The 26331-nt window shown below is 37.2% G+C and overlaps 2 protein-coding genes across 2 annotated transcripts in view; one reads left to right on the forward strand and one right to left on the reverse strand.

Annotated features, from left to right (window-relative positions):
• Nucleotides 1-645: 645 nt before the first annotated feature.
• LOC132141080 (N-acetylglucosaminyl-phosphatidylinositol de-N-acetylase-like) lies at nt 646-26118 on the reverse strand. The gene is made up of 7 exons (XM_059550289.1): nt 25747-26118; nt 25381-25480; nt 10307-10397; nt 6723-6790; nt 4771-4802; nt 2315-2448; nt 646-1762 (listed from the first exon to the last, which is right to left on the reverse strand). Exons 1-7 carry the CDS (start codon nt 26078-26080, stop codon nt 1634-1636), a joined length of 888 nt encoding a protein of 295 aa, XP_059406272.1. The 5' UTR covers nt 26081-26118; the 3' UTR covers nt 646-1633.
• LOC132141079 (nuclear receptor corepressor 1-like) overlaps nt 25883-26331 on the forward strand; it is an 87382-nt gene continuing 86933 nt past the window's right edge. Inside the window, exon 1 of the mRNA XM_059550274.1 lies at nt 25883-25983. The gene's annotated coding sequence lies outside the window, so the exon portion shown is untranslated. The remainder of the gene's footprint in view (nt 25984-26331) is intronic.

Raw genomic sequence — 26331 nt, forward strand, 5'->3', positions numbered from 1 at the left:
CAGGTTCTGCACGCCTCTCTGAAAGCTTTTTGGGAGTTTTGTTTGATTTACTCATTTTAATTTTTATAGTTAATTTTTACTGCATGAAAATTGTTTATAGACTCAGTACCTTGCTTTCTATTAAATTATAAATGTTCTCGTTGAAGAAAAAAGTTTGCTCAGTTCTATATGTGTCTTTTTACCACTTATAAATCTGCCATGTGTTTACAGGAGTAGACCCTGGAACAGTGAGCAGTGTCACTGTAGAAGACTTCTGTGGGCAGAACTGGGAGGAAAGTGTGGAAGCTTCAGACTATAAGTATGTCAAAACAAACAACAGACACATGATTCACTGTTTCTATTGGCCGAATAAGATCTAAGACTAAATTGTACCCTATTACTTCTCAAGGCAGTTTTATTGATATATTAGTGACACCATGAATCAAACTTTAACAGATATAAACATTTACAATATTTATTTTCTGAGAAATTGTACCAACAATATTCATGAAACATCTTGTATACACAGCACCGGTATACACAGATGAAATAGCTTATTTTAGTCTAGAAGGAACACATCAACTCCTCCTAAATTATATATTTCTTCCTTTAAGAAATGTACCAACTTGCATATCATAGAACAAAAAGTTAGCAAAACTGAATGAGTTACTAGGAGTGCTACTTGGGTGTTGAGAGATGTATTCCTCTGGTGCTCTTCAGCTAGGAGATCCAAAATGTTTCCCAAAAAAACAGTAGTTCTGAGGCACTCACAAGGAATATAAATTAAAAAGCCTTTATTTAAACTCGGCTATCCGTTAAAAACATGCCAACATGTTTCGGCCTCTGTGATTTCCTTCAGGGCAAATGCAAATTGCTGTTTATTTGGACAATATAGATATTTGTTGAAGATTGTTGAATGATATATGTTTGTATTATGTTAATGTCTGTTTGTATTGTGGGTGTCAGGTAAGAGTAAAAATAATACAAATGTATTTATAAAAAAAAAATCAGTCTTTTTTTCTCTTTATCAAATTTATATTAAACAAAATTATTGCATTGCTCTACAGTGGTATAAGTTTGAAGTCATCACAGAACATATACTAACAGAGTTTCAGACTTTGCTCAAAGAAATCAGAAATACAAGTCAGTTTTGAAACCGTACTGAATCATAAGATTTGGTACATTACTTATTGATCCATTTGGACCAGTGCTTTACTTGGAACTCTACTTTAATAAATCTAATAACAACAGAAACAAAGTCCAATAACAACAGTAACAGAAAAGGTAAACAATATACAGAATCACATTTTGTCCTTCATCCCCTGCATACTCAACAGCGCAATCTGTGTTTTGGATTTAACTAACTCTACTAAAGCGCTTAACTCCTCAAAACCTAAACCTCCCCAGAAATCCGGCTTTCAGAACTTTGTATTGTTTGGTATAACATTCTCTAAGGTTCTTTGTGGCAGCAGTTCTCCATTAGTGTATGCAGTTTGGATATGCTGACTTAACCTTAATGATATATGCTGTCACTGTATAGTAATTTAATGACATCTTATTAGGAATTAAGTTAAGAAACATGAAGTAAACCTTTATTTAAAAATAAAATCAGTGCATAACTTCAGGACAGGAACAGTGCCCAAGACAGTCTTAGCTAATAAATCTTCACATTCTTTGTTTCCACGGTGATGGCTTGGAATGTGTTTACAAACATGTAGCGTGAGAAAAGTATGTAGAGCCGGCGGAACCACAGCAGCTGAGAGCGATGACAGAGCATGGCTTTCTGAGGAAGGAAGAGGAGAGAACAAATGAACAGACCTTAAGACTAGAGCAATGACATGCAGTTTTTGAGTAGCTAACTCTGAGGACTTTTATCTTTTTTTAATATGACTTATACATTTCTTATATTAATACAACTTAATGAAATTAAGTGGATGACCTGACTCAAGATGACAAACTGAACATGCTATCATCTGCATGATACTGTTAGGAAGCAGACTGGTAGAGCCAGTTCAGGCTTCGGCAGGTCAGACAGAGGAACCTTTCAGAAGGTTAGTTAATGTTTACAGTAAAGGTTCAAAGTACCAATGTGTTGATCTGCAATATAGTCACTGTTTTTTGAGAAGGAGCTTTTCAGTTATGCACGCAAGTTATGAATGCTCTGTATTCATAATTTTGGGATGTATTTGGGAATTCACCTGAAAACAGCTGAATCATTGTAAAGTTTGGAAGTCATAACTGATCATAACTGATTCAGGGTGTCTTGTTTTAGTTCAGGGGTCATTAAGTATAATCAGACTTTAAGCTCTTTGTTTAAACATGAATGATGACGCACCTTGGCACGTTTATACTCTTTCCAACCAATGATGCAGCAGAAATCAGAGGGGAGGAGCCAGCTGACCGGCAACTCTAGGACTGACACGTACTTTCTGAGTAAGCTGATGGAGTGGAGAGACAAGATCTGACAACCTGTGGGGACAGACAGACAGATAGAAAAAAAAAATACAATTAAAACTTAGTGCAGGGTTTCCACATCTTTCATCAATGAATTGGACAATTTTATGGCTTTTGCAGCCATTTCTTATTATAATATTATGATTTAATTATTTCATAGAGACTGTATTCACAAAATACTAATAGGTTGACCTGCATCTCATATGTTTGTTTCTTCTATTTAAATTACATTTTTTAGGGACTCTTTAAACTAAATTCTTTTTTTTATTTTTTAAAGAAATTCATACTTTTATTCGGTAAGGATTTGTTAAATTGACAAAAAGTGACAGTGAAGACATTTATAATGTTACAAAAGATTCCTCTTTAAATAAATGCTGACTGAGCTTTCTATTAATCAAAGAATATTTAAAAAAAAATTGTACAGTTATTCAATGATGGGTGTTTAAAAAAAAAGGAATGGGAGAGTTTTCACATGTGTAAACCGATATTATCATGAAGTTTTTGATTTAAGCTGGGATTTTGAACAGGTTTTCAAAGCCTGAACCAGAGAAGTTCCTATTTCCTCCCCATCTTTTTCCCCTATGGAAAGTTAGTTTTTCTTGTTTACTGCATAGTTTACCTTGCTATTACTTTTTAAATGATTGATGGTGCCAAGTTGAATATTCTCAGCCTCAATGCAAGAGGCCTGAATAACCCAGTGAAACGAGTTGCTGTTTTGGACTTTTTGCGGAAACAAAGAATTAATATAGCCTTCCTACAAGAGACTCATCTGTTAAAAAGGGATACAAATCGCACGATTAATCGCTTTTACCGGGTAGTTGCTTGCTCGTCAGCTTTAAACACATCGAAAGGGGTGGCAATCATATGTCAGCGCAATTTGCGCTTTAAGTTGTTGGATACTTGGGCAGATCGCAAAGGCAGAATAACAGTTGCGAAAGTTCATATAGAAATTTAAAATGTTGCCTTGGTCTTAATGTATGCCCCTAATACTTTTGAAAGATAATTTTATGAACAGCTCACTAAGGTGCTGCCATAGCTCTCTGACTTCAAATTCGTAATAGGTGCTATTCTATTCAGTTGATAGATCAGGACAAAAATATGCTTCTGAGGCTTTATGTTCCTGGATTAATGATACTGGGGTGGTGGATCTCTGGCGTGTATTAAATCCTGGTGTTAAAGGCTTCACCTATTTTTCTTCAAGACATAAATCTTCCTCTTGAATTGACTTTATTTTTTCTTCTAGAGATGTGGTCTATAATATTGTTACTGTTAACTTATTACCAGTGGCTTTTTCTGACCATAATGCAGTGATTGCTTCTGTGTTGTTAAATTCAAATCCAGCTCGAGCCCCTAGATGGCGTTTTAACACCTCACTACTCTGAGATGAAGCATTTACAACCAAGTTTTCAAAGTCAACTATCAGATTTTGTAAATATAAATAAAGGCTCTGTGGATGACCCAAGGACAGACTGGGATGCTGTTAAAGGTTTTATTAGGAACTTTACTGTATGTTATGCCTCCAACATAAGGAAAGCTCGGTCATCCAGATTACACGATTTAGAGTCTAAATTATTAGCTTTAGTAATTTTTTAGGGTAAACTTTTAAATAGTTGTGTATAAAGGGCATGAATAAACTACTTAATGCTGACAGTTAATGACAGGGTCATCAGAAAATAGATCTGGCTGATTAAAGAAACACTAGGGCCTAGAGGCTGACTGAGTATATGTTATGTAAAATAGGATCTATCTAGTCAGATCTAGCAGATGGACAACACTGGATCAACAGGACTAACCTGTCCTCAGTATGGCTGGACTGACTCTGAGAAAGAAATTCAGCTGGGAATTTAATGTGTCAAATACGATTTTTAAATGTGGCGTGTCAAATTAGAAAGGAGTCAGAAAGAACAGTGTTCAATAAATATTTTTATCATTAGACCACTGAGCATAAGACACTTCTTTGTGTGAGAGCATATCGACCCCTAGTGGTCTGAGTCATGAACTGACCGTTTCATTCGCATCTGCTTCTGCTTTAATCTATCAGATGTTTTAGCCTCATCATTCTTTGCTTTTAGACAAAAAGGAGACACAGAAGAACTGTGACCTCAGACATTTCATTGCTCGGAAGTAAGAGAGGGTTGGTCTAGTTCAGAGGTCTGTTCTGGGAAAATGTTCGAGGAAGTATACCGGAAGTGTTTTCTAGAGTGTACTTAATCAAGTGACCAGTGGGTGGAGTACTTTGCCTAGAAAACAATACCAGCAAGATGTGAAGGAGACGGTCTAGTCTTACTTACTCTACTAATAATTAATCATTAAAACAATAGTTAAAACGAGACTCACCTTCAGGTAGTCTTCCTGCAGAAGCTAGATGCCTGTTCCCAAAGACATGAAGGAGAATCACCCAAATATGATTAAAGTAACACACCAAACTCATAAGCGCATATGCTCTAATAACTAATTCTCAATGAGGAAATAAATTAACCTTATAAACAGACCATACAAAATGTAAATACTTCAGAAAATGAAAAAAAAAAAAATTATATATATGTTGTGTCTTGCGGCACTGACAGAATTTTAAGCATTTTTGTAAGCATTTTGTGGATGTAGATTTACTATATATATATATATATATATATATATATATATATATATATATATATATATATATATATATATATATATATATATACCGGTATATATATATATATATATATATATATATATATATATATATTAGGTGTCTGATGGGGTTAAGGTCAGGGCACTGTCTGGGCCAGTCAAATTCTTCCACACCGAACTCATCCATCCATGTCTTTATGGACCTGGGTCACATTCATGGTGGAGCAGACAGGGGCCTTCCCACAAAGCGAAGCATTGTCCAAAATGTCTTGGAATGCTAAAGCATTAAGATTTCTGAATACCGAAACTGAAGAGTCTCTCTTCCTCCCATTATTCTGTGTGTGTGTGTGTGTTTGTTTTAAGGACACACACACTTCCTGAGGTCTGGGTTTTTCTCAGATTAGAGTGAGCTCTAAATCCATATGCAGTTCCTGGAACTGTCTGTCATGGCCTGGCTCTCCTAGTCACACCACCTGTGTTGGCCCAGAGCTCAGCCGAGATGACCCAGTCCCAGCGCCAACTTCACCACTGCTTCCTCTCGCTCTCCTTCTCACACAGACAAATAAATTCATCTACAACAGCCCAGAAGAGACAGATGTCCGAAAAGATTGGCTTGGTTTCTTAAAACCAAACATTGCTCAACAACTGAACGTTGTTTGTTCTGGCTGTTTTACTGCAAAGCTTCATGCAAGTCATTGCCTCACACCAGCAGAAAGCTTTATCTCCTGTTGTCTGGATGCCTTTATCACCCGTATTAATGATCTAAGCTTTGATACCCTAGTGCAGAAGAAAGGATTGAGATTCATACAGCATGAAGGTATGGGGCAAAGTCCGGCTTCACACTGAATTGTTGCAAACACTTAAACAACAAATTGTCTGATCCAAGACCAATGGTTTGGATTCCCTCTCCTGCTGAACTGATTCAGTGTTTTGCTGCTCTGCTGGAATGTGTGTAATGTGAGCCATTATTTGTCAACTATAGTTTTATAAACCCCTCACAATTTCTACAAAAATAAGAGATCCAAATGAATTGTATGTCATTTTTTATTTAAAATGTGCATTTGCATTCAACTTCACTGCTCTACATGGTGCCAAATATAAGTGTATATTAAAGAGCCTGGGCATGTTCAGATTTAACATGAACTATCTTCACACCATCCTACTGTGAGACCAGTATGTATGTCTATGCTGGTCCTGGCTGGTTTATGTTGGGTATATCTGGTTTGGTAATAGCTTAACTTGTGGGCTAATACAGTCTTGCCGTTTATCAGCCAAATCTAGATGGTAAAACTGTTTGAAAAAAACATTGTGCTGATGAGGCTAAAATAACTAGCTGAGATGCTAGACTGTTCAGCAGGGTATGCGGGCAATATCAGCTCTTTGCCATTTCATTTGGATCCTAATATACTTGGTTTAACTTACCTTTAATAAAAAATAACTTGGGTCATGTTAAATAAGCAATATGAGGTTGTTTCCTTTTTGAAACTGTAACAATATGTACACATCAAACAGCTGATGTAATGTCAGAAAGTCTCTGTTCTTGTTGAAGCTATTTTAACTGTAGCTTTATTTTTAGAATGTGTTACAACTTTTTTTTTTTTACTTTGCAGGTCCTTCTCACATCCTGTTGTTGTGGAGTTAATTCTTGCATTATGACATCAGCATAAGGTTACCTGAGGGTCACGTAGATGGCAATATGATTTGCATGTCCACTCACACCGCTGCCATCAAATGTCAGTAACTGCGAAAACATGACATAAAACAGAGAATGATAAATCAAATAATTTGTTTATATTTGTTAATGAACAAAGTATCATGATCTAACAATGAACAATACTTTAACCTACACTACAGTTTGGGTGAATAAGAGAATTTTTTTGAAAGAAATTAATACTTTTGTTCAGTAAGGATGCATACCATTTTAAAAAAGTAACAGTAAATGCATTTATAACGTTATAAAAGATTTATATTTCAAATAAATGTGGTTCTTTTAAATGTTTGTCCTTTTCATCAAAACAAATAAGGTTCCAACAAAAATATTATGTAGCACAACTTTTTTTTAAACTGATAATAATAATAGATGTTTCTTGAGCATTAAATCTGCATATTAAAATTATTTCTGAAGAATTATGTGACAAATTCAGCTTTGTGAACATAGGAATTGGTTACGTTTTAAATATATACAAATAGAAAACATGTTTTGACTGGAAATTATTTCACTATATTGTTCTAATAAGAATCAATGTATAATTCATACAGTGACCTGTATATGGTGTTTTTATTTTTATATTTGATCATTCAATGAAAAATAAAAGCACTGTTTTAATGGTATATTACAGTATATGCTTTTGTAATGTGTAACTTTACTTTTTTTTAATAACTAAGATAAAATAATGGAAATATTTTAATATTCGCTCACTTTGGCCTAAATGTCTGCCATTCTTTATTATTTTATCTCTCTCTCTCTCTCTCTCTCTCTCTATATATATATATATATATACTGCTGTACTGCTCAGACAACTTGCAAAATAGTAAAACCAACATGACAAAGAATCGTGATAAAATTGTGAATCTCTTGAAAAAAATAAATAAAAAAAACCTTTTGCAATATCACCCACCCCTACTTGAAAGCTTTTTTTCCCATCTGCATTCTTTCTTCCCACTGAAGAACGTGGGTGAGAAGGTGAACACAAGATGAAAAAACAAGCAAAAGAAAAGAACTTGAAAATAAGATGAAACACAAGCCAAAGAAAAACAGTAATTTGAAGATTCAGCAATGGACTTGGTGGGAGTTGTTGCCAGAACTGTGTGGAAACACTTCTATCTGTGTATCGTCTGCTGTGTCACCAAACGAGGGATTCTGTCTTTGGGAATGGGTGCTTTCCAAGCGGCTGCTGCACATAGCTTGAGAGTGCCAAGGGTGGGGGAAAATATGGTTGACAAAATAATAGATTGTGGCAGGTAAGTAGATTGGTGCCAAACACAACAAGGCGAGTGAGTCAGCTTTCAGAAGAGACTATTGGCATAAACAAGAGGGAGGAAAAATCCAAATGCTGTGAATAGCTGAGAGACCGAATATAAATATGTTTACATACATGGTAATAATCGAGCTACAGTGAAATTTAACCACCAGTCTGTAATATTTAAAACATAAAATCTGTCTTTCGGATGATGGCCAATCCTAGTTTTAATAACGTGTACATGCTGGATGAAACCATGCTTACAATTCCGTTATCTGTGTCTGTTAGTTTGATTACATGTAAACAAAAATCGGACTGGTACGGTTTCATTCAGATGAAGGCGTTTACATAACACTTTAAAATGATAAATCACTGCTTCAGTCCAATCAAGAGCATGCAAGCACACTTACTGACACTTGCCTATTAGAAAAATGAGGTAAACATGTCTGCACACACATATACATTTTAATGTAAAGCATAAGGAGTCAAAGACTTAGTTTGAATCGGAATCAAAGTCTGGTACAAACAGCAGTAATGCACATCTGTTTAAATCAGAGGAGGCTATTTGTGTAATAGAGCCCTACCTACAATCTTCTGCGTGTTGTGAGAGAGTGGTAAAGCGCACAAGATGGCCACCATTTTCTTCCCACACATCTGAAAGCCATAGTCAAACTGGAGTGTAATGTAATAGCACAACATCATTATTTCCATCCCCACAGCCTCTACGGCTTAAATCAAACATGAAATTAAGGGTGCAGCGGAACCGTGTGCAGATCCACTGGATTCAGTCTGAAATAGCGAGGTGCGGTTTAAAGTCAGACTGGTGTGTTGGTGTAGCTGGAAGTCTGGCAGGAAGGATATCAGTTGGTGTTTGCATAAACACTTATGGATGATAGTCGATGGAGGTAAACCAAGTCATGCTGCAAGAACAGTGTTTTGTTTACTGGCTTGTTTATGCTAGTCTTGGCGTTCTTTGGGAATTTGATGGCATGCAGGATGAGAACGAGGGAGAGGGAAGGAGAAAGAAAACTCTTAACAGTGCACATGAGAAAGAGAGAGGAGTTGCAAGAGGGAAAATATTTGTTCATGTATTTTTGGGGATCTTTTCTGGAAGTCCTTAGTGCAGGCTGATAGATATCTGTGCATTAGCTTGCCAGCAGTGACCCTGGGGAACCGCATGTGTCTGCTTCAGCCGAGTTCAGTGGTATTATGGGATATTACAGCATGTGTAATTAGGGCTAAATTCAGGGGGCCAATGAAAAGTTCGCCTGAGTGAATTAATCTTACTGATAAGGTCTCACTCAAAGCAACCACATGAGAAAGACTATCAGATAGGAAAGTAAGCACAGTGAAAAGCTGGAGTCTCTGGAAATCTCTTCAGCAAACGCTCAGATCAGTGGTTCTCAACCTCTCTGACTCATTGTCCAACATATTTTTCAAGCCCCCCACCATATAGGCTAAGATATTTCGACTATAGTTATGTCAAGGCTAATTGTTTTAATATTTTTTATTAACAGAAACAATAGATTTTAGGGCTAAGAATTTTTTTTATATATGCTTCTTGGATCCCGGATCAGTTTTTTATGCTTAACTAAAAACCTTATTATAAAATGGATAGTTCTGGTCCTTGAATCTGATTGGTTGAGCCACATTCGAAACTGTTGTAAATGACACTACAAACATACACCTTTGTTTACTTCTGTGTGTTGATCGGGAACCATTTTGTTGGAACCACGTTTTCTGAGGAACTACATTGGTTGGTGAAAGAATACTGTTTTTATTTCTATCTTTACACTTTATTTGCTCTGTTTTATTCTGTGAAACCTTAGTACGGACATGGAATAACCATTTTATAAGAGCAATAAGCCCTGTGAAGCCATGGTTTACAGTGAATTTATAACAGCTAAGCAGTTTCTAGCAGAACCCCTCAGCTGTTATAAATTCACTGTAAACCATGGCTTCTATTTAGAAAGATCTAAAAATGTTCATTGATTATATATTCATCTTTCGCCAAGTGCTAAAGTTCACCTGCAACCATGTTTTTTGTCTAAGTACTGATTCTTTCTCAATTAATTATTAATAATAACCAAAACAAACATTTTAAAAATCCTTTGGGAACGTTCTACAAAAAAGCACACACTTGTTTCCTGTTTCTTCAGAATTTTTTAGTGCACTCTGCTTTTTCACAGATCTAAGGCCTCTCAGTGCTCTCAACTTCACCACTGTCATGTTAAATTGTACACATACTCATCAGTCTTCTGGGTAAGGTTGTTATCAACATACTAGAAGTTTCCTACCACACTTATGCTGTAGTTTCGGATGTGTTTGAGGATCAGAGAGGAGATCAGTGCAGTGCTCCACTGGACCGTGGGGTCATCTGGAAGCTCTCTGCATGAACAAACGGAGAGGAGGAAAAAACACAAAAGCATTATATGGAGATTTCACACACTTTTATTACAGAGAAAAAGAAAAACTGAGACATGTAGGCAACTTGTGTGCACTTTACATTTCTGTTTCTGCTGCAAAGTAAAAAGTAAAAAAGTTATTGTGCAATGAAGTGAAAAATACAGTTTCATGTGCAATTGCGAGATATAAAGTGACACTGCAAAAATAATAAAGCCACATTGGGAGAAAGTCCCAATTACTATCTTTTTGCTGAGAAACAGGCTCTCTCTATCAATGCACATCAATTTTTCCATCTGTGTGGAAACAGACTTTTGTCTTCACACAAGCACAAATAATGAGTAGCATTATATATAATGATCGGGTGTGTGTATATACAGCTCTGTCCATGTCCTACGTGTAAGTTTGATTTGGACTGAGCAAAAAAGCAATTATGGCCAACACACACACAGCTGCAACAAAACAGCAAGGTCCTGGAAGGGCAGGTTTTGGCCTGAGGGCTGCACTGGTGAGCGAGAGTCTCTCTATCTGATTTACTGCCACAGTCTCACTCCCGCTCAGCTGGAAAGCATCCCACAGTCCTCTCTGAAATCTGGGATCAAAGGTCACCTGGGCTTTTCCCTCTCATTCATCTGTAACTACAGCTCAGGGAAAACAAGAGCCATGCATCAATCTCTTTCTTTTTTCCTCTTTCTCACACACACAACTTTCACTTGAACACCCCACATAGCTGCTGTGTAATGTATTGGGGTCAGAAGAAGCGCCGCCCACTGTAGACAATCAGTTAAGCGCATGTTTTTTTTGTTCTCTAGCTAATTTTAGTCGTAGACACCTTTATAAAAGATCAAATATTAGAAGAGTGGAAAGATAAAGAGAACATCTATAGGTCAAGAATAAGAGACACACGCTCCAAAACATAGTAGGCTGCCTACATAGACAGTATTTTTAGTCATTGTAGGTGTATTTGAGAAGTGAAGGCGGATCCAAAGCATTTTTGCCAAATTCTAAAGAAGAATATCTAGTTCTAAGACTGTATCTACATTATTTGATTAGAAATACAGTAATATTATTACAGTATTAATGTTATTGTTTCATGTCAGTAGCTTAACATCATGTTTTTGAAACAGAGTCAGAGAAAGCAAGAGAAGAAGCTAAAGAGGTTAAACATGCATTCTGACTGGCTGAAGGGCAAACAAAACCACTAGAGGACTCTATCTACACTCTATATAAACTGATTCAGTGGTCAGATATTGGACATGGCAGGGTAAAGCGGATTGTGATTGGCTGAGAGGGTTGAGCTGGCATTGCATACCATTGGCACTGAATGTGTTAAAGACAGCCAGCAGCAAAATCCCAGCTCAAGGTCACAGGGTAAGACGAGAAGGGGGGGAGTGAAAGTCAGAGTGAGGCAGAGACAGATAAAAAGATAGAGAGAAACAGTGTGAATTGAATTGAGGCCACCTCCCTCTCTCCTCTCCTATACTCACAATGGGGCTTGACAGTTGTTTCTGTTCTTTTGTGATGGATCTGCACACAAATCAAATGCTGGTCAGGGTCATGGGGTCGGCTCTGGAGGAGTGAGGTGGGGTGGGTGTGAGATGATGTGATGGCTATAGAAAAGGCTTTGACTGGGAGATAACGGGTGCAGTAGCAGTTAGGATATGAGGAGATGAGAGTATGGCCATGTACAAAGATACTGAGTAGATATTGAGTAAAAGAGATATGAATGCCTGGACGACTTTCTATGTGCTTATCTTACACAATTTATAGAAAAAGTTGATTTTATACAAATATTGTCATGAATTGATGTCTTATTATATATTCTGCAGCAGACCTGAAGCAAAAGTACAATTATTAGCTTGTAGGTCAGCACTAATTATTTTTTTTTAATTTTAATTTTTAAATCGCTCAACCATTAGGGTTTATTCTGATAGTCTTACACCTCTCAGCATTAAATGTCTGGCAATTTGTTTACCCCAAGCCTTACAAATATACAGAAATTATTATTATTTTTGTTGTGTGGACACGTTCAGCTTTAATTTTGCCTTGTGTTTTATTTTTTAAAGACATTTTAAAGTTTATAATATTCAAGTTCAAAAACCTTCCATTGACTTACATTAATAGAATCTTCTTTAAATAACAGTGACACAGTTCTAAATTCATACAACATAACATTGTCTACTTTGTGGAATGCAAAAGGTGAATTTCTGAAGAATATCTTAGCTGCTCTTTTCCCACATAATTAAAAAGTGAATGAGAACTGGTTACGTCAAGCTCCAAATTACAGAAAAGCCCAAAGCATCACAAAGTATCAAGTCTTCATTTGTGTGAATAGACCAGTCTTAACTAACTGATAATGTTTCCCTCAGCAGAAGCTCTCAATGGACTGCATAGGTCGCATTCAACAAAAAATGATGACGTTCTGATCAGTGATGTCAAACTGCTTTGGCTCTCACATGTCTGTCACAGTGGTCTGGTTTTCAAATAAAAATATCATATAACCTCAAAAGACATGAAATGTAGCACATGAGTGATATTGGCAATTTTTACAGTACTTTTATAGTGTTTTTTTGCCATTTTTGAGCTTGACAACCTGGACCCCTTTCACTTTTTTATTATGGAACTGCCAGGATACTGTTCAAGACTTCACATTCAATGTCCAAAGTAAAAAAAAGACAGTCATGCAGCATCAATACAACATGATGATAAGTTGATGATGACAAACTTGTGGGTGAATTTAGGAAAACAGATAGTCCTGTCCCAAACACCACTGATTGAGCCATTGTCGTGGCCAGCCCAGTTGGACTATTTTTTGCAGCTAGTAAAACAAAAATCACACATTAGACTTTTAACCTTCCAGAACCAAGAACAAGGGAACATAGGACAGAAAGAGAGAAGAACAATAAAAGAAAGAGACACATGCTCTATCTGACCTTATTCAGGATGGATCAAGGCAGAGTGTTGGCCTCGCTATAGCAACAGTGTCAAATGCCCCATAGTAACCTTTCCCTCCCTCCCTCCTCTCTCTCTTGCTCGCTCACTGCATGTGGATGTGTAATTGCTTGCAGGCATCTGAAAGCAGCAGATGAACTTTAGCCTACTGAGGAGGTGGTGTGTGTGTGTGTGTGTGTGTAGAGAGGGTGGGGTGGGGGGATGGGGGGGTCTGGCAGCGTTTGTTTTGTCTGGTCACATGAGGGCCCTGGCGGCCTTTCCGTTACAGGCCCCAGTGCATGCTGGGAAACGCTGAACTGCTGAACGTCAGTTAACCCTTCTGGCACAAACAAGTTGACTGAAATGAGCTCAGGTTCGCAGTCATATTTGCACAGATTTATGGAGTTTAAGAAGCACTTTTATCAGTCGGTAGCTCTTTAGTGCAGAAAGCTGGAAAGCTCAAGCTAGATTCTCCATTCATTTAGATGTTCAGGAGCAGCCAAACAGCTTATTTCAGCCAAATTTAGAACACTAAAATGGAATAACAATTTCAAATACTTGGCACAAATCAGCCCTGCAGCTTCCAAGATATAATACAGAGAACATTGCTTTATGATGAAAAGAAGCAGGGAGAGAAAATCAAGACAAATGGTAGCGAACACATCAGTTGCATGTTTCTGCCTTGGAAAAGACATAGAAACCCCAAATGTTCCCAAAGTTTTCCATGACAAGCTCTTGCCAGGCAGTGGATTTGCAGTGCTGTTTGGTAATTGTGTTAACAGAGCTCATCTCTCTGAGGGTCTTGACCTGCCATCAGCCCCAACACCCACCCGACCTGACTTTCTGTCCTCTTCCTGCAGCCTATAAATCACACGGTTTAATTTCCTTGCAGAATCAATTTATAATTAAACATGGTGGGCAATGAATGCCATTCTTTTCTCCTCGTCACTACGGTTCAAAGTAGTTATGCACTTTCATTTTATTAAAATATTAATATATGTTGGTTGTTTTATAGCTATTTTATGGAAGTCCATTTCCACAGCATAAAACAAATCATGCTTTGGTAAATAATAAGTACACATTTAAGTCATAATAAAGCCACTGATACTCAAACCTGTCCCAATTATATGAGATAAAATTAAAAAATGTTTAAAAAAGAAAAATGGAATTATGAAATAAAAAGTAATAGTTATGACACAGTCCTACTATGACAAAGTAATAATATGAGATAAACAGTCAAAATGAGTTTAAAAAATCATAATTACATAAAGAACACAGGACACAGAAACTTGTTGTCAGTGCTTCCCCAACATAAACTTTTTCGATAAAATAGTTTGTGACCTGAAAGCTACGACATTTCTCAGTAGCAAGGTTGTGGTAACGTCCCCTTTTTGAATCAGTTAAACTTAGAGCTACACTATTATTTGCTAGTGCTGAACACTGTTGAGAGTCACTTCTTGGCTGCATTAACACCTCAGGTGTGCATTATTTTTCAGCGATTCAATGGCCTGTTATCAGTTGTTTTTTTTCATAGCTATCACTTACTATCTCAGGTTTTTATTTTATTTATTTATTTTGTACTTTTTTTTCTTAAAGAGTAACTAAACCCTAAACCAACTTTTTTTAGTTAATGATCTACAAACCGAATTCCGGAAAAGTTGGGAGGTTTTTTAAATTTTAATAAAATGAAAACTAAAAGACTTTCAAATCACATGAGCCAATATTTTATTCACAATAGAACATAGATAACATAGCAAATGTTTAAACTGAGAAAGTTTACAATTTTATGCACAAAATGAGCTCATTTCAATTTTGATTTCTGCTACAGGTCTCAAAATAGTTGGGACGGGGCATGTTTACCATGGTGTAGCATCTCCTTTTCTTTTCAAAACAGTTTGAAGACGTCTGGGCATTGAGGCTATGAGTTGCTGGAGTTTTGCTGTTGGAATTTGGTCCCATTCTTGCCTTATATAGATTTCCAGCTGCTGAAGAGTTCGTGGTCGTCTTTGACGTATTTTTCGTTTAATGATGCGCCAAATGTTCTCTATAGGTGAAAGATCTGGACTGCAGGCAGGCCAGGTTAGCACCCGGACTCTTCTACGACGAAGCCATGCTGTTGTTATAGCTGCAGTATGTGGTTTTGCATTGTCCTGCTGAAATAAACAAGGCCTTCCCTGAAATAGACGTTGTTTGGAGGGAAGCATATGTTGCTCTAAAACCTTTATATACCTTTCAGCATTCACAGAGCCTTCCAAAACATGCAAGCTGCCCATACCGTATGCACTTATGCACCCCCATACCATCAGAGATGCTGGCTTTTGAACTGAACGCTGATAACATGCTGGAAGGTCTCCCTCCTCTTTAGCCCGGAGGACACGGCGTCCGTGATTTCCAACAAGAATGTCAAATTTGGACTCGTCTGACCATAAAACACTATTCCACTTTGAAATAGTCCATTTTAAATGAGCCTTGGCCGACAGGACACGATTGCGCTTCTGGACCATGTTCACATATGGCTTCCTTTTTGCATGATAGAGCTTTAGTTGGCATCTGCTGATGGCACGGCGGATTGTGTTTACCGACAGTGGTTTCTGAAAGTATTCCTGGGCCCATTTAGTAATGTCATTGACACAATCATGCCGATGAGTGATGCAGTGTCGTCTGAGAGCCCGAAGACCACGGGCATCCAATAAAGGTCTCCGGCCTTGTCCCTTACGCACAGAGATTTCTCCAGTTTCTCTGAATCTTTTGATGATGTTATGCACTGTAGATGATGAGATTTGCAAAGCCTTTGCAATTTGACGTTGAGGAACATTGTTTTTAAAGTTTTCCACAATTTTTTTACGCAGCCTTAAACAGATTGGAGAGCCTCTGCCCATCTTTACTTCTGAGAGACTCTGCTTCTCTAAGACAAAGCTTTTATAGCTAATCATGTTACAGACCTGATATCAATTAACTTAATCACTAGATGTTCTCCCAGCTGAATCTTTTCAAAACTGCTTGCTTTTTTAGCCATTTGTTGCCCCCGTGCCAACTTTTTTGAGACCTGTAGCAGGCATTAAATTTTAAATGAGCTAATTAAGTGGATAAAAGTGTAAAATTTCTCAGTTTAAACATTTGCTACGTTATCTATGTTCTATTGTGAATACAATATTGGCTCATGTGATTTGAAATTCCTTTAGTTTTCATTTTATTAAAATTTAAAAAACGTCCCAACTTTTCCGGAATTCGGGTTGTATAAGAATGGGGCTTTATTAGTGCTGTTCATTGATTCGAGTAACTTTTTTGACATTTGAGTATAGTGTTTTAATTCTACAATATATGGTGTAAAAACGTGTGAGTGCTGCCCTCTTCATGGTTGAAAGGTGGCTACTGCAGTTGATTTTTCCTATTGGATGTTGCGGTGTCAAGTGACGTAAGCGGTGGCAGGTGACGTAAGCAGTTTCCAGCTCACCACGCCCCTTGGTACGAGCTACCACGCCCTTGGCAGTATAAAACCATCAAAATCACTGTAGTGAGTCAGGAGCTGGAATTGCGAGTATTGGTAACGACCAGGATAGACTAATATAGCATCTATTTAGCATAGCAATTATATAGTTATTTAGATCTTCAAGTTAGCATAGATTTATCTGTATTTAGTACAGTGGTAAGGATGGTACGGAGGTGTGTTGCTGGTTGCTACAGCACTGCTGGACTGCATAGTTTACCAGCAGACTTTAAAATTAAGCGCCAGTGGTTGCATGCATTTGGCCTGGAAGACCACAAGTTCCCGCCTAGAGCTCGAGTGTGCAAACTGCGTTTTACACGGGATTGCTTCTCCAATGCAATGGAGGTGGAAATGGGCTTCTCCACACAGCTCGCGCTGAAAAGCGACGCGGTGCGGGAGGTAAGACCGCAGTTTGAGCCAGCGGCTCGAATTGATATCAACAGACACCTCGACACCCTCCACTTCAGGTAAAAGTGGGGGAGAAAAGTCCTCTACTTCAAATGATCGCTCTGTTGCAAAGCTACTTGCGTCATTACAGTCACTCTCCATTTTAGCGTCTCCGACAGCAGCTGTCAATCAATCCGTCACAGCGAGTCTCAGGATCACGCCGCACTCGCTCAGCCCCGCCCTCGGTTCTTCCCCTCTATCTCCGCTGTGATCTGCCCACTTTTCAGCATTTTTCAAATATTGTCAGTGGGTGGAGTCAGGCTCTGAGCAGGGGTTTAGTTACACTTTAATAATAATTCTGACTTAAAGGGATAGTACTCAAAAATGAAAATTATGTCATTAAAGGTGCTCTAAGTGATGTCACATGTTTTTTAGGCCAAAAATTTTTTGTCACATCCAGCAAACATCTCCTCACTATCCGCTAACTGCCTTTCCCCTGAACACACTGTAAAAAAATGCGGTCTCTCTAGACGCCACAGGCTCCACAAACAACAAGAAAAACAAACTGGGCTCACCCCACACCACGAAACATAACAAACTGTTACAGCCAATAACCGACAAGAAAGATTTGGGGGTGGGGTTTGGGGTGTTAGTGCGCGGATGAGGAGGAGGGAGGGTCTAGCTAGCCTTTGTTTTGTTTGACAACAATTCGAATGTCAACAAGAAGTTACGACTCCCGGCATCGCTTAGAGCACCTTTAATTGCTCACTCTCATGTTGTACCAAACCTGTAAGACCTTTGTGTGCGGAATTTTTTTTTTTTTTTTTAATTTAAAGCCCATGACGTATGCATGTGATTTGATCTAAAAATAAACAATGTTGTCCAAAATAGAGCTAGGGTGACACGGAGAAGAAGAACTGTTGAATAAAGTCATTATTTTAGTTTTTTGTGCAACAAAAATTATTATTGTAGCTTTGTAATAAAATTTTCATCAAAAATATCTTAATTTGTGTTCCTAAAACATCCTATGAGGGTGAATAATTAATGACACAATTTTCCATTTTTGGGTGTACTATCCCTTTAATATCTATTTATTGCAACTTTTAATCATATACTTTTTGTCAGAATTATGGTTATTTTATTAACATATTATTACCATTAGCATGTTTTTTCTTCTATTTATTGGAAATTGGCTGTTATACTACTATATTAATAATAGTTATTTTCTTTAGTAGTACATTTCTTTAAAGTCACATTTAATTATTTAATTATTAAATTTGATTTGAAATCAAACAAGAAAAAAATATTTGCTGTCGAACACAGTCCAACCTTAAGACAGCATCTGTGAAAATGCAAGAGCTCTTTCCTGAGAAACCATACTTATGTCCACCAAGTTCAAGGAAAACATGCAGGATAATCTTACAAAAACTAATCTAACACCGACGGAAAGCTCTCAACCCATGATAGAGACAGAGAGAGAGAGAGAACTGTCAGGCACCCAACCTGATGTCACCCTGCCAGGCAGGTGGACTGTGTGGTCTGTGCTCAGAGAAACGGAGAGTACATCTGTCTGCCTCAATGAATAATACAGAAAAAGAGAGAAAAAGAGTGTGGGGGTCGACTAAGTACAAGTTCAGTGGAGCGTGTTCAGATGTGCTCTTATCACAAAAGCACTCCCATGATGCATTGCCTCAGTCAGAGTGTAGGCGGTCAGTGCAGCTGTGCACTGGAGAGACCAAAGGAGCTCAGAGCCCACAAGGACACACTCTGAGAGGACACAAGTTAAGTTACAACCAAACTTTACAATCAGAGTGTAAAATGAAATGGATATCACGCACACTCACATATGCTGTGCATGTCGTTACAATTCACTGAATCAGAAACACAACTTCAAATTGCCAGCAAACAAGTCTATGTAGATATAATTAGAGATGATAACCACAAGTTCATGAGGTCTACACAGTCTCACATTTCAGACCTTTGAGAGTTGGCATAAAGTCTGTCCACTTTGCAGTTGATTCTGGTTAAAACACAGGAAACAGGAAGAGGCTGTCTGATCAACACGTACAATGTCAAGCCTGTTCGTTTTCTTCACGATAAGGGTAGGGATGCACTGAAAAGAAAATTCTAACTGATATCGATAAGCTGATACTAAAATCAATTGTATTTTGTCTAAAAGAAAAATCAGCAGATTAGTTAATGTCAAATTAACGTTATTTAATTAATTATGGATAACTGTTCATTATGAGATGAAAGAAACTCAAAATGTTCCTGTTATCACTAGATAAGTAGAAAAATAAACAAATCTAATAATAGGCAAAAATAGTTATAAACAAATAAATATGCCAAAAAAATACCTAATATTGACCAAACCTGTTTTAAAAACACAGTATTGTTTTCATGTAATTTATTCCTGTGACAAAAAGCGGAAAAAATTTTCAATTTCCATTAATCCAGTCTTGTGTGTCATGATCCTTTAGAAATGAATATGACTTTATTTATAACATTTATTATTATTAAGCACTGCTTAATTTTTGTAGACACGTTTGATGAATAAAAAGTCCAAAAGAACAGTAATTGTTTTAAATGGAAGAATTATTTTAAATGGAATGTCTCTTTGTAACTTTGTAAATCAAGCGACTAGACCAAGCACCTTGCAAAAACAACTTTGTTTCCTGGTGGACTGATGAACTAAGAGCTTCAACCAGTTTTTTCCAGTTCTGCATACAATGTATGTGAGTGAGTGAGTGAGTGAGTGAGTGAGCAGTCTGTGGTCATGCTGTCTGAGACTGAGACTAAAGTCCACAAGTCTTTGTCACTCTAACTACATGCACTTATGTAACCTTCATCTACTCGTTTGAGTGTGTATGTGTGTGTGTTCAGAACTCTCTGTACAACAGCGTTCAGTGCTGCTAACAGCAGGGAATGAATAGGATCACTGCATGCGCACCAATCCTGATCACTACACAGTGACCTTTCCTGAACCAGCTCAGAGCCCAGATGACCCTGCCTGGACTCAGATGCTCAAACACACACACAAACAAAAGCTTAAACGTGCACATGAAAGCTAGAGATTACCATAGTCTGCTGAGGTCATGCTATGCAAACACAAGACCCAGAAGCTCATCTTTCAAATTTATGCATTATCAGTTCACTGCAGTTGTCAGTTAACTATGCTTTGGTTGGAATCTCCAGCCAATTCTGTAACATACTGTAGATTAAATAGAAAAACAGATTAGGATGACCCCGAAAAGAGTATTTAAGAGTGAAGCGATCTATGCTGTACTTATTGTCATTCATGATCTGGGTTTTTGGTGAGATTAAAGCCTTGCGTATTTGTGTACGTGCTTGTAAATGACTAGAGAAAAGGATCAGAAAGATTACAGTGTCAGCTCCTGGTTAAAGAAGACTGAGATATGATGGGAAAGGTGAGCCAGGAAAAGATAGAGTGAGTCAGAAAGGATCAAAGTTTATTCTCTGTGTATATTAGGTTAAAAAATAAAGCTGGGGCGAGCAATAGAGAGAGAGAGATACAAGCGGATCGGGAGTCTTGCCAGCTGATTATGAAAGCTCCAGGTGGGTGTCATGATACTTATGACCTAGTCAACACACATACAAACACTCCCAGGCTTCTCAGAACACACCCTGCTTCCACGTACCGCCACTAGAGCAGTCTAAAACAAGACGGCTGGTCATTGACCCTGCAGTTACACAAAGGGTTCGTACACACACACACACACACACACACACACACACACACACACACACACACACACACACACACACACACTCACACACACACAGGGTTTGCAAGTAACTTCATATGTTAGAGCTGATGACCCAAATAGAGGTAAATTTGAAAATCTGTGTCCAAAGCAGCCAAAACAAGGGCGTATCGCAGTGTCAGATCATACAACAAGCCAGGAAATATTGTCTCTTTAAATTTGGGAATGCTTAGATGTCAGTCCAAGTAAAAGTATAATCTCTGAAACAATCAGTCACACACATACTCAGGGGACAGCTAGTCAATCCATTATGCTTTAGTTTTCCATGCTTCCAAGAACTAACAAACTCTAAATGTGGAAAGGTTTCAGCCAACCGATGGTGTTTGGGACCTCTTGGGCTCTGCAGCCTTTAAGCACGATAAGACGAACGGCATGAAGGAAGCTTAGAGTACACTTTACTGAAGGAACGGATTCATGCAGGGAAGAGCTGGAGGCAGGGTGAGTCACAGCACTTGGAAAACAGCCTGGAAAACACATTACCATGACTCTGCAAATTCTTTTGGGAGAACTTGAATTTGTGACACATGCATTATATTTTCGCTTGCCGTTCCCTGGTTGGACAGGAAAACTCTGGCTTATGTCATTTAACAAAAACCCATTGAAGCAAAGTTTATGAAAAAAAAATCCCCATGTAAAATGCCTTCATATGCTATTTCATCAAGAAGCTTGCAATAATTTCCAGAGGATCTGGACCAGTTAAAGACTATGAGTATAAACTGTCTGGAGTTTATTATCGTCCTGTCCTACTTTTACAAATCTTTTACAATAACTATAAAACCTATTTCTAAATGCACATTTTGACTGGGATGGACTTTTACTATAGTGTAGATAGAAGAAAAAAAATGTATGATATAATCGCATCCAAAAAAAAAAAAAATTGTTTACATAATATATGTATGTGTGCTGTGAATATTTATTATATATCTATAAATACAAACACATGCATGTATAGATTTAAGTATGCTAATATATTGAATATGTTTAAATATAATATAAAATATAAGAATATAAATGTATATGCATGTAAATATTTCCTAAATATATACTATATGTGTGCGTATTTATGCACACTACACATAAATATATTATGTAAATAAAAACTTTTAGTTTAGATGCGATTTATCATTTGACAACACTATATATATGTAAATAGCGTAAAGGTGGATCATATCAAGATTGTTTTGTCCTGTCAGAGCCAATAAAGATTGTGCATAGAGTCCGTTCCAAAGTTAATTTTTCTGAAGCCACTGGCAATTTTTTTCCCACATTTTAAGCATAAACTTCACTAAACTTTGTTAGATCAAAGAACACTGTTTTCAAATAAAACATCTAAACATTAAGAAAATTACTTTTTCAGTCCAGCTGCAAGCTAAAATCCAAATCCATGTGGTATCTGAAAAGCTGAAGGATTACTTCCTAACACTTTTTTTTCCAAATGTGGATTTAGGGACTTTGGGAATAAAAAAGGATTTAGTTTATTCAGCACAAAAAAATTAAATGAGTGAAAATGCTTCAACATTCTGAAAGAAGGTGTTAGCAGTAGAAGTATGCTGTGAAGAGACACCGTTTTTTAATCAGGTCTAAAATGATCTCTCCCTCACACACAGATGGTTTGCATAAATGCAATGACAGCACATTGCCTGGCAGAACTTCAGGTGATATTACAACATCTGAGTCACATAAAAACATCCAATGGTGGCTAATGCCAGTTACCAAAAATACAGACATATAAACGTATGGTGGTGGTGAAGTAGCTCATAGCAGGGCTTCGAACAAGCCATCGCCAGGCCCTGTATGTCAAGACATCTACAGAAAGAACTACAGATTTCAGCAGAACTAGAACATCTGCCATACGTTCAACACATTGTGTGTTTCCTAAATATTAGGACGCAAAATGTACTCACAGCTCCTTTTTATCTCACTCTTGTCTGTAGATTTTTCCCTAAAATCACCACAGAAAAGTCTGCCGTTTTCTTCTGAGCCCATTAACATTGTGGCTTTCAGCAAGGCACTTAACTATAGGTTGTCCTTGGAATAAATAACCTGTAGGTTGCTTTGGATAAAAGCATTTGCCTTACTAACCTCATGGCACTGAGGATATAAGGAACACATCACCATGATACTTTCACTGGGAATGCACGCAAAACTCATCTATCCAGGTCCTTTGTTGCAAAAGACAGCACTGATAAGCCTGGTTTTTTTTTTAAGTCAAGATCACTATTATCCTGTGTATGTGTATGTATGAACCATGGATGGGACAACTGGCATTCAGCACTTACACAAATTCAGAGTTTGGGGTTCTTAAGGATTGTTTTGTTTTTGAAAAAAGACTCTTATGTTCACCAAAGCTGTGTTTATGTACAGTAAAAATAGTAATATTGTGAAATGTTATGACAACTGTTTTCTACTTTAATATATTTAGCCATCAGTCCAGTCAGTGTCTCATGAGCCTTCAGAAATCATTCTATTATGCTGATTTAATGGACAAGATACATTTATTACTATAATCAATGTTGAAAAAAGTTGTGCTCCTTAATATTTTTGTGGAAACTATGATAAAAACTTTTTTCCAGCATTCTTTGAAGAATAAAATTCAAAGGAACAGCATTTATATGAAATAGAAATCCAATAAAAAACTTTATATTACACATAAATTACATATTACTGCTACGTGTTTCTTTAAGACTACTGCTGCCAATCTGTAGCTTAGCCAGACTCTGGCACAGTTAAGCAATGATGGAATATGTGGGTAGCAGGAAAACTTTTCAGGCGGCCTGTATTTTGGAAATCTGTAATATAGCTGACAGTTATTATAGTGAATGAGAAAAACAGCTGATGATTCAGGAAAACACTGAAAATTCGACCGTGATTAAGATGTGAAGGAGCTCATAACATCTTCAAACTGATATTGTAGAATCACATCGACTATTTAAGACAATCCTGCCACATGGACTCTTTTTTTCAGGCTGTGTCAGCATCGAGTTCTCAGGCGGGTGGAGGAATACCCTCTTTAGTCTCCCAGCCTGGTCTTTTATGTCCTCTAGTGACAGAGCGAGCATCCATACATCAGCTTGATCTGTCTGTGCCTCTGTTGTGACAAGAATGGAGGTGTTTCATTTGTAGACCTGCCACTGTTTGCTCACAGGGCAGCCAGGGGAGAAGAGGAGGGGCCGGACCCAGCGTGGTACACACTTAAAGGAACACTCCACCGTTTTTTGAAATAGGGCTTATTCACATTATTGCACCGAAGTAGCAGTACTTCGCCTAAGCAGCAGTGCTTCGCCTGTGCTTCCCCATAATATAGTCCCAAGTCAATATCTGCCTAGGAAATCGCCTAGTGTTAATCTGGATCGCTATTTGTACTCGTTGTGAATACGCTGGCCACAAGAAGTAATTAGGTGGGTTTTTTTATTTTTTTTGATCACTTTTACTCAGGCCATGCTAGCTGGCAACAAAGGATTCCATTCATTGTGCTAAGCTAAGCTAACGCCGACCCAGTCAAACTAAAACAATCCATGCACTGACACAAAAATGCATTTGCCCACCTATCTAAATGTAGGAAATAATGTGAATAAGCCCTATTTCAAAAAACGGTGGAGTGTTCCTGGGACCTGAACGTTTATTTTTGGAGGACTAATGAAACACCCACACTAAGAATAGAGTAGGGCTTATTGTCAGTGTTGGTAGCTGATTTTTTTGTCTATATTATCTTAATGGAAATATTCATTTAATTTATTAGAAGCAACTGTATTGTGGGGGAAAAAAAACTGTGAATCTGTCACATAATGGCATTGCATCAACATACGTATGTATATTTATACACACAAGTTGCAGCTTAATATTTTGTAGAAACCATTATGCATTTTTGTCAGGAATCTTTGACCAATTTCAGAAGAACAGCATTTATTTAAAATATAAATATTTTATCACTTTAAAAAAAATTGATGCATCCTTACAGAATAAAAATATTTATTTTTATTTTAGAAAAAAAAAACAACGAAAATATAAATATAAAACTTTTTTATTGTAACAATATTTCACAATATATCTCTTTTACTGTATTTTTGATCAAATAAATGCAACCTTGTTGAACATAAGATAATTAATGATCTTAATTATCTGGATTTCCATTTTAAAAGTTCTTCAGATGATTTCTGAGGAAGATGGTAAAATTTTATATATTTAAAAAAACTCATCCTCATGTTGTTTCTTTCATATTCATTTATTTCTTCAGTGGAACACAAAAAAATTAGCTTAGACATAATATTAGGGACAGTTAATATTAACTCCCCCCCCCCAAGTTTTGATCAACATATGGGTGAGTAAATGATGACATGATTTTACATTTTAAGGTGAAACCTGTGTGTGCTGCTCTTACTTGTCATCTATGATGGTGACATGTTCAGATGGGATTCCTAGAACTGCACAGCTGTCAAGTAGTTCCCTTTTGCGCTGTAGTCCATCACTGTTGTAATTGCCTGAGCATTGCAGAAAGATTTTAAGCGTCTCTCTTTATTTTATACAAGCATCCCAAATAGTTCAGCAGTCCAAAATATTTATTTATTTATTGATTTAATCAGTTCAGAACAAAGTACAGTATTTGTACAAATTGCATTATTAAAAAACATATAATTGCAAGATCAAAGTAAAAATATATATATATATTATATAAATAACCAATAATTTTCATTACAACTGAAAAAACATTCAGGTTATGGTTTTATTTAGGGACTAGTGAACCTACCTGTCGACAAACATAACAGATAAACAGCTGCTTGTGATTCAACAAGTTTTAAGATTGTAGGTGCAAAGAACATGCATTCATCATCTGGATGTGCAGTGACGAACAGAGCTCGAGTCTCGCTGGCGGTCACACGCGGCGCGTCTTCCTCCGAGTTCCGTGAGAGCGCGCTGGACCTCTCTTGAGTTGGACAAAAACTCGCGTTTCCGACGGTGTATAAAGGGGTGGATATTTTATTCCGTAAGTGTGGCAATAACTGACTGTATCTGTAATACACAAACTTAATGGAAATAGTGTAAGCCACAAAGACAAATATGATGGTAATGAAAACAAACATCTCGACCGCGCCATGAAAGAGTCCGTGTGGAACATCGTTTCCTGACCAATGGTTCCCATAGACCTACAGACAGAGCGAATTGTTTACAAGGAAAAAAAAAATATTGTAGAAGACTTTAATATTATTTCTGTTTCCAAAATACATACCGCATATAATGTTGATGTCCCAAAAAAAGGCACAATTGCATGACATAATTTATTAAATTATCTTTAACGAACATCTTGGTCGGAATAATTTCAAAGGCGGAAGCA

Source organism: Carassius carassius, chromosome 5 (genome assembly GCF_963082965.1).
Source record: "Carassius carassius chromosome 5, fCarCar2.1, whole genome shotgun sequence".
Lineage (NCBI taxonomy): Eukaryota > Metazoa > Chordata > Actinopteri > Cypriniformes > Cyprinidae > Carassius > Carassius carassius.